The following is a 9,088-nucleotide window of genomic DNA, read 5'->3' as shown; positions in this document are numbered from 1 at the left end:
CTGGTGACAAAAAACACTGAACATTATATACATAAGCTAAATGATGGAATATCAGTTCAGACATTAAATGTTTTTAAAATTTTATTGGCGGCGTTCAGACAGGAGGAACGTTGATCAGTCCAGGTGAGGCTCAGCTGCTGCACTTCAAAACATTCAGAATTCAGAGATTTTGAAGATAAAAATAATCAAAATTGTTTAAGATAAATGAGAAATAAATACTTTAGAGTACAAATAATACAGAATATAAATGATATTTTTCCAGGTGAGGCTGCAGAACGTCAACAAGTTTTAGTTTCACTTGGACCAAATATCTGACAACGTTTTGGTTTCTGCAATCGAATCTGAGAAGTTAAAAATGTTTTCTGGTGAAACAAAGTTTCTTGTTGGGTTCTGCTTGGTTCTGTTGGTTCTGCCTGGTCCTGCGGCCCGGTGTGGTGCCAGCAGTCGGTACCGGATCCTTCCACCTGAGCAGGCCCGTCTGCGTTCAGGAATGTTGGCCCGAGTCCGGCCTCTTGTTGTTCTGTCAGAACTCTTTCGGTTCGCCTGGTTTCCTTCCACAGAAGACGCTGGCTCGGGTCCAAATCGCTTCCAGGGAACCGCAGGAGTTCTGCTGCTGTTTCACTTCAATTGATCGGAGCAGCAGCTGGAGGACAGACAGAGAGACAGAGGTAGGACTGGACCTGGACTGGACTGGACTGGACTGGACTGGACTGGACTGGACCTGGACCTGGACTGGACTGGACTGGACCTGGACTGGACTGGACTGGACCTGGACCTGGACCTGGACCTGGACATGGACTGGACTGGACTGGACTGGACTGGACTGGACCTGGACCTGGACCTGGACCTGGACATGGACTGGACTGGACCTGTAACTGGACTGGACTGGACCTGCTGCCTCTCTACCTGACAGAAGAACCAACATTTCTACGTTACAGTTCTGCTCAGACTGACTGTTTCCTGAGCTGGCAGGTTCTACAACCATAGATCTGTTCTAGAACCATAGATCTGTGTTCTGCACCCGGTCCTGGTGTTTGCTGGTTCTCAGACCAGCTTACCGACTGGAAGGTCTGGTTTCCAGTCGGTAAGCTGGTCTGCTTCACGTCCATCGGTCTCACATCTGGATCTGTTTTGTTCTCCATTTGAATATTTTAAATTGACAGAAAAGAGATAAACATGAACAAACTGGTGCTTTTAAAGCTAGCAGTAACTAACATAGTTACACATTAAATCAATCTTCAGATAATTGTTTTTTGTTTTTCTACAGCAAATGCTTCCATCATGTAACCATGGATATTAGTGCAGGATAAAAACTTCAAAATTCAGTTCAGTTAGTTCATTTATCATGTCTGACGGTTAAAGACGTTTTCTAAAAGCAGTTCCTGCTGAACCAGCAGCTTGAAATCCAGTTTTTATCTCCAGCTGAATCTGCTGAGCAGACAGCAGTAAACTCTACGTCAGGTTTCCTGTCTGAGGATTTCTGTTTGTCCTTCACTTCCTGTCGGCGTGGCGACCAGTGAAACGTAGGCTGCAGAAAGACTTCGTCCTCATTTTACAAAACTTACTCAAGTAAATGTAACTACTTACCCCACTCTGGTCATGGGTGGGGCCAGTTGGAGGTCTGCCGCTCTGATTGGCCGTGTAATTCGCGGTGGCGGCTCAGGGCGTTCAGTGGGTTGCCGGTTCGAATTCCCTCAAACCAGGTTCTGCTTAGAAAATTTTGAGAAAAAATTTTTTCTCAAAATTTTTTTGAGAAAATTTTTTTTTTCTCAAAAATTTTTTGCTTTTTTTGAGAAAAACAAAATTCTCAACTGAATTCAAGAGCAAAACCTTGCTCTCTGCAAGGTTTTTGGGTGGGCCCTGTCTGCGGTTCTGTTGGGTCAGGTCGCTCCTGGTGGGCTTGGTACAAACCCGCCATTTGGGTTTCAGATCTTCTGAGCGTCCGGTCCCTCAGGGGACGTTCTCAGCTCTGGCTCTCCGGTCATCAGGTTTCCCTGCAGTGTGGATGCAGATCCAAGTTTCAGGTCCTCAGCAGGATCAGACGGATGGATGGATGGATGGACAGACGAACAGATGGATGGATGATGGACAGACGGACACAGAGTTTGACCAAACTGCCTTCCAGGTCTTTACTGGTTTTCCTGTTTCATCCCGACAGAAGATGTTTGCAGATGAAACCATCGCCGTGGTGAAGAACGTGGGAGCGGAGGAAGAGCTGATCTCCAACTCCAACCTGAACCACAAGGTGGAGCTGCTGACTCTGGTCCGGGTCAGCCAGGGCAGGTTCTTCAGTTACCCCAAGTACACGCCGGTGGACTGCACCTTACCAGAGCTGCTGGAGGACGACGACTTCTCTCCAGGTGGGTTTCCTGACAGACACAGCAGCAGCCCCTGGAGCATTTCTGTGACCTTTAACCTTTCTGCCAGAGGTTGAAGAAGAGCTGCTGGTGAAGGACTTCAAGACGTCGGTGGAGAGCAGCGGGAGCGGAGAGCTGGGCGCAGGACAACTAACGGTTGGCGAAGCGGCGATATCTGCAAAGTCTGACTCTGTGGACGGCCTGGTGGAGCCGGTAAGCATCAAGAAGAAGAAAGCCAACCTGAGAGGCGTGAGGAAGACCTTCAGCGGCAGGTGGGGCTCCATCCGGCCGTGGTACCGACCCGGTGGTCTGAACCGGTTCTGACGGGTTCCTCTGCTCATGATGTTTGTCAGGAAGCTGGAAAAAGGAAAGATGAAGCTGCTGAAGATGAAGGAAAAGGACAAGCTGGCCTTTGTTCATGAGACGCTGTACAACACCGGACCTGTGAGGATGATCCGGAAGTCTGCTCAGGATGGGTCCATTTCAGCCAACTACCAGAAGTTCCTGAAGCTGCTGGTCAAGGTGAGCCAACCTGCCGAGTTCAGCACACCACACACCTTCCACACAGGAAGTAGGGAACCCTGACGGTTCCCCACCATGGGGCCCATAGGAGATCACGGTGGGCCCTATGACTCTAATTGCCTCCTCTGCTTCCTCTTCAGGGCAGCAGGACGGAGGAGACGGTCTTCACCGTCCCAGAGAAATCCACCTTTGCGTTTGGACTCCAGGAGATCCTGTGGGACGACGAGACGATCGGTGAGGACATCGTCTTCCTGATGGTTGCTGTGTTTGTTTTGCAGTTTTATCATCGTTTCTCCTTGTTTTTACCAGAAATCCCATTTGAATCCTGGGCTCACAAGCAGAACCTGAGTAAGTTCCTTCCTTCAGCTGTTCTTTAGCCAATCAGGGCCGTCTGGCTGGTGAGTGAAGGTCTAAACCAGAGGAGTCTCACTCTGAGCTGAGCTGGTTTGGAGCTGATGATGTGTCTGGGTTCAGTCGGGCTCAGGAGGGTCTTACTGGTCCCTCTCTGGAAGGCGGTGTTTCCCCCGTCCTGCATGTTTTAGGTGTTTCCTTTCGGTCACATGGACTGAATCTCTGGCTGATTAACAGCCTGCTGTTCTTGATGGCTGCAGGAGAGGTCATGCAACCATTTAGAGCAGCACTGAGGACTGGAACTGAGAAGCTCTGGTGTAGGGAGACCCATCGTTGGTCCAGGGACCACAGACGAAAAATCTTGCTGCATGTTCAACAAAGCTAATGTTTATCGTTTTACTAAATCAATGAACTGAATCAGGCTTTGTTTCCAACTCTGACTGCCTCACCTTCATGAGACTTAATCCTCACTCACATTGCCCAGGTTGCTCATGTTGCCCAGGTTGCTCACATTGCCCAGGTTGCTCATGTTGCCCAGGTTGCTCATATTGCCCAGGTTGCTCACATTGCCCAGGTTGCTCATGGTGCTCATGTTGCCCAGGTTGCTCATGTTGCCCAGGTTGCTCATGTTGCTCAGGTTGCTCATGTTGCTCATGTTGCCCATGGTGCTCATGTTGCTCATGTTGCTCATGTTGCCCAGGTTGCTCATGTTGCCCAGGTTGCTCATGTTGCTCAGGTTGCTCATGTTGTCCAGGTTGCTCATGTTGCCCAGGTTGCTCATGTTGCTCATGTTGCCCAGGTTGCTCATGTTGCTCATGTTGTCCAGGTTGCTCATGTTGCCCAGGTTGCTCATGTTGCTCAATCCAGTCCTCAGGCATTTAAACAAGCTGCATCCTAAGTGCACAAAGGAGCACAGCAGCAGGTCCTTCCTGTCACATTTTCTGCTTCTCTTCTATTATGAATGAAAATCGGCTGATGAATTATTTTCTCAACTGTTTCGGGTCCAGATGTCGTGTCTTCTGCTTTTTAACGGTGTGACTCCTGTTTCCAGGCCTGTTCACACATGACAGTGTTGATCCAGATCAGCTTCAGGAGGCCAGAGAAGGTAAGAGGAACTCAACACGGAAACTTTGACAAAATATTTACCGTTTATAACCACGTGAAGCTGGTTCAGAAGGAACTGGTTTTGATTGGACCTGGTCCATCGGGACCACCTGATTGGTCAACAGGAAACTGGGTGGGTCATCTGGTTGATGCTAAACTGGTTCAGATCTTAATGGGACCAGTTATGTCTTCTTAATGGTTTAGTTTGATCAGATTTAACAAAGTTTATCAATAAAATATAAACAAATTAAATTCCAATGCTCCTTCCATTCATATACTGTAAAATATGGTCCAATTAATCCGGTCCTGTCCGGTCCAGTCCGGTTACCTTTAGTTGACCTTTAGTGACCTTTAGTTTTCTTCACATGAAGAGTCAAATTAATAATTCATCCTTGGCAATAAAAACACTTTAAAATCTGATTTCTGATCAGCTGACTGACAAAGTTTAACATCACATCCTGATGGACCGGATGGGACAGCGACCCCTGACCTTTACCTTCTGACCTGACCTCTGACCTTTACCTCCTGACCTGACCTCTGACCAGCGACGCCGGATTAACTTTTGAGGTCAGGGGTCATGGTTGGTCGCCTTTGTCACGCAGTGTGAATGTCAGACTTGTTCATTGATATGATGGAACCTGTAAACAGTCAACATGTCTGACCTGCAGGACGATGCTTTAGAGTCTACAACTCACCAGATTTATGATTGTTGACTATTAAATGGTCAGAGAGATTTGGTGGAAAACAATCAGAGAAAAATGTTAGAAGTTGTCATGGGAACAAGCAGAAAGCAGCTTCACACAGAGAAACATTTAGACGGCAGAACGGACTTTATTTCATTTCTGGAAAAAAGTAAAAGAGGAAAAACTCACAGACCAATTAAAGCACGGAATGTTTGGATGAAGGTTTTGTCATCATTACATCACTGGTGTGATGAACAGTTGTCCAACCGGGGCAGCTCTTCAGTTGGCCGAACAACACCCACACACACACACCCACACACACACACACACACACACACACACACACAAAGCTCATAAACTGGCGACCCGCCAGAACCGCACACAGTAAAAAGCTCTGGCAGGATCCAAACGGCCGATTTTCAAACTTCAGTTGTTCATTTTTAAGCACCAAATCTACAAAAGTAAACTGACCAATGAGATTCAGGCTTTGTGTGGACCTCAGGACTCTCACAGACTCTCTACGGACAAGATGATTTGACTCAATAGATCTTCTTTAGTCCTACATGTTGTTAATAGTAAAGAGGGTTAGATAATAAAAATAAATAAAAAATGATTCTTTTCTGTTTTACTTAAAGGAAAATCTGAAGGAACAGTCGTACAGCTGCAGGCGCCCTGAGCTCAGACACTTATTACAAATCCAAAATACACACAGCACAGCTACAGGATGGATGGATGAGACAGAAATCACCACTGGTCAAATATATGGAACAAATCAAAAATAGTAATAAAATAAATATCAAATATTCTCCAGCAATACCAGTTTAGAGCAGCAGGACAAGCTAATGGTTCCAGTGCATCATGTTGTCATGGCGCAGCAGCAGCAGCAACATCTGGATGCTGTGGGTCTGAAACCAAAAGGCAGCAGATTATATCGGCTGCAGATTAATCTTCGTTAATCTCCTCCTGTCTCCATGTCCCACTAGTTGAGTGACAGAACCAGAACCAGAACCAGACTGCTGACAATCTTCTTGGTCCAGATCTCAGAGCTGGAGGTTTTATCTGTATCTGATGTCAGTCACAGGTTGTCAAGTTGTGTGCAGCCTGGGCGGTAAAGTGGGGGGCCAATGGCCCTGACCCCTGACCTTGACCCTGCTGTTTCGTCCTGCAGGGATTCAGAACAAGGCGTTCCTCCTGAAGCCGCTCACTGGTCTCCCTCAGGCGACCCGGCAGAACCTGCTGAAGAAGCTGCAGGAGGTTCTGGAGGAGGGCGGCGCTCTCAGCCAGCTGGAGGAAACGGTACAGTTGACCTCCAGTTGACCTCCAGTGGACCTCTGTAACAGACCCCAACGTCCCCCTCACTTCCTGTCAGCTGTTAGCCTCCAGACGTTGGTGTCTGATCAGACGGTGATTCTTCTTCTCCTCTTCCTGTCAGCTGGACCAGAGCAGCAAAGGACAGCCAGAGCATCCCCCCTCCAAGGTCGTTTCGTCCTTCATGGATGTCTTGGATGAGTCCAAAGTGTCCTCCAAGGTGAGGGACGCCGTCCATCTTGTGGTCTGCGCCATGGACGGTGAGTCTGACAGAAAATGTTTGTGGATATTTGAATGAGTTGAGAAAAAACCTCTGACCTCTCTTCTGTTTTCTGCAGCTCTGCCAGAGATAATGCTGCGACCTTTGACCTCTTGTGGTCCTGAAACTCTCACTGTCCTCACCCAACTGGTTCGTCTACTTTTCTCTCTCAAATGTCAACATCCTGTTTCACCAAACATCGACTGTCTCCTGAGGATCCTGAGAATGTTTCTCCTGCCTGATGTCTCCTCCTGTCTCCATGTCCCTCCATGTCCCTCCTCCTGTCTCCGTGTCCCTCCATGTCCCTCCTCTTGTCTCCATGTCCCTCCGTGTCCCTCCATGTCCCTCCTCTTGTCTCCGTGTCCCTCCATGTCCCTCCTCTTGTCTCCATGTCCCTCCGTGTCCCTCCATGTCCCTCCTCTTGTCTCCGTGTCCCTCCATGTCCCTCCTCTTGTCTCCGTGTCCCTCCATGTCCCTCCTCCTGTCTCCGTGTCCCTCCATGTCCCTCCATGTCCCTCCTCTTGTCTCCATGTCCCTCCGTGTCCCTCCATGTCCCTCCTCTTGTCTCCGTGTCCCTCCATGTCCCTCCTCTTGTCTCCGTGTCCCTCCATGTCCCTCCTCCTGTCTCCGTGTCCCTCCATGTCCCTCCTCTTGTCTCTGTGTCCCTCCATGTCCCTCCTCTTGTCTCCATGTCCCTCCATGTCCCTCCTCCTGTCTCCATGTCCCTCCATGTCCCTCCTCCTGTCTCCATGTCCCTCCATGTCCCTCTTCGTGTCTCCATGTCCCTCCATGTCCCTCCTCTTGTCTCCATGTCCCTCCATGTCCCTCCTCCTGTCTCCATGTCCCTCCATGTCCCTCCTCTTGTCTCCGTGTCCCTCCATGTCCCTCCTCTTGTCTCCATGTCCCTCCTCTTGTCTCCATGTCCCTCCTCTTGTCTCCATGTCCCTCCATGTCCCTCCTCCTGTCTCCATGTCCCTCCATGTCCCTCTTCGTGTCTCCATGTCCCTCCATGTCCCTCCTCTTGTCTCCATGTCCCTCCATGTCCCTCCTCTTGTCTCCATGTCCCTCCTCTTGTCTCCATGTCCCTCATCTTGTCTCCATGTCCCTCCTCTTGTCTCCATGTCCCTCCATGTCCCTCCTCCTGTCTCCATGTCCCTCCATGTCCCTCCATGTCCCTCTTCGTGTCTCCATGTCCCTCCATGTCCCTCTTCGTGTCTCCATGTCCCTCCATGTCCCTCCTCCTGTCTCCATGTCCCTCCTCTTGTCTCCATGTCCCTCCATGTCCCTCCTCCTGTCTCCATGTCCCTCCATGTCCCTCCATGTCCCTCCTCTTGTCTCCATGTCTCTCCATGTCCCTGCTCCTGTCTCCATGTCCCTCCATGTCCCTCCTCCTGTCTCCGTGTCCCTCCATGTCCCTCTTCGTGTCTCCATGTCCCTCCATGTCCCTCTTCGTGTCTCCATGTCCCTCCATGTCCCTCCTCTTGTCTCCATGTCCCTCCATGTCCCTCTTCGTGTCTCCATGTCCCTCCATGTCCCTCCTCTTGTCTCCGTGTCCCTCCGTGTCCCTCCAGGTGGACAGTCTGAAGGATGGAGATGAGCCCAGTCTCCCAGCGTGTCCTCCTGTCCCCCTGCAGCAGGACGGGGAGCTGCGCTGGGCGGCGGATGTCCTCTGTGGGTCCAGTGAGACTCTGGTGGAGCTGAGTGCGGCGTGGGACCGGCGGCCCGAGGTTCTGCTGGAGGTTCTGGCTCTGGCCGTGTTGGGAGTCCACAGGCTGCAGGAGGGAAACGGTGCTGATGATTAATCTGCCTCAGAAGATCATTGAATCTAAATTTTCCTGATTCTTTTCCTACATTAACATTAATTTCTTCTTTGATGTTTTCTACATGCTAAGGTTGATTCAGGTCATTTTTCATGAAATCTAGATTTTATTTGAATAATTTGCTGTGGATTTCCCCTTTGGACATTTAATAAAATTGATCTTTCTGATGATTGTATTGATTTGGGTCACTGTGGGTTAAACTGATCAGAACTTTTTCAATTGATGTAATCAATCATTGATACTATTAAACATTTAAATGATATTTCTGGTTTAACGAGTTGAAACTTTTTATATGGTTTTAATATTGAGGTCAAAATATTTCTGTCAACTTTTAGATTAAAATATTTTTACATGTCATTTTATTGGAACCTGTTGAGTTTATGATGGATGTGATTTATTGATTTTAGTTTCTGGCAGCCAGTGTGTTCTCGCTCGCCCAATGTGTCTCTTCCTCTGTCTCTCACCTGAAACCCATCAGCCAATCAGCTCAGGTCTTTTATTCATCCTTCTCTGCTTTAACCTGCGGCTTGTTCTCCTGTTTTTGCTCTGCTCTGGCTCCCTGGGTTCCTCATGTTTTCCATCCATCCATTTTCTAACCCTTGACCCCCAATGGGGGTCAGGAGGAGCTGCTGCCTCTCCAGTTAACATGTTAACGTTCCAGGTGAGGGCGGGGTCACCTGGACA

The 9,088-nt window shown here is 48.9% G+C and overlaps 1 protein-coding gene across 1 annotated transcript; it reads left to right on the top strand.

Moving 5' to 3' along the window:
- Nucleotides 1-371: 371 nt before the first annotated feature.
- Nucleotides 372-9,088, top strand: LOC122819352. Its single transcript, XM_044096022.1, has 11 exons — nucleotides 372-668; nucleotides 2,159-2,360; nucleotides 2,428-2,629; nucleotides 2,711-2,879; nucleotides 3,020-3,113; nucleotides 3,189-3,227; nucleotides 4,282-4,335; nucleotides 6,186-6,313; nucleotides 6,450-6,585; nucleotides 6,664-6,734; nucleotides 8,156-9,088. Exons 2-11 carry the CDS (start codon nucleotides 2,162-2,164, stop codon nucleotides 8,384-8,386), a joined length of 1,323 nt encoding a protein of 440 aa, XP_043951957.1. The 5' UTR covers nucleotides 372-668; nucleotides 2,159-2,161; the 3' UTR covers nucleotides 8,387-9,088.

This window comes from Gambusia affinis, linkage group LG17 (assembly GCF_019740435.1).
Source record: "Gambusia affinis linkage group LG17, SWU_Gaff_1.0, whole genome shotgun sequence".
Classification (NCBI taxonomy): domain Eukaryota; kingdom Metazoa; phylum Chordata; class Actinopteri; order Cyprinodontiformes; family Poeciliidae; genus Gambusia; species Gambusia affinis.
Note: the sequence above shows the minus strand (reverse complement) of the source record. Positions and strands in the feature narration are given on the sequence as shown.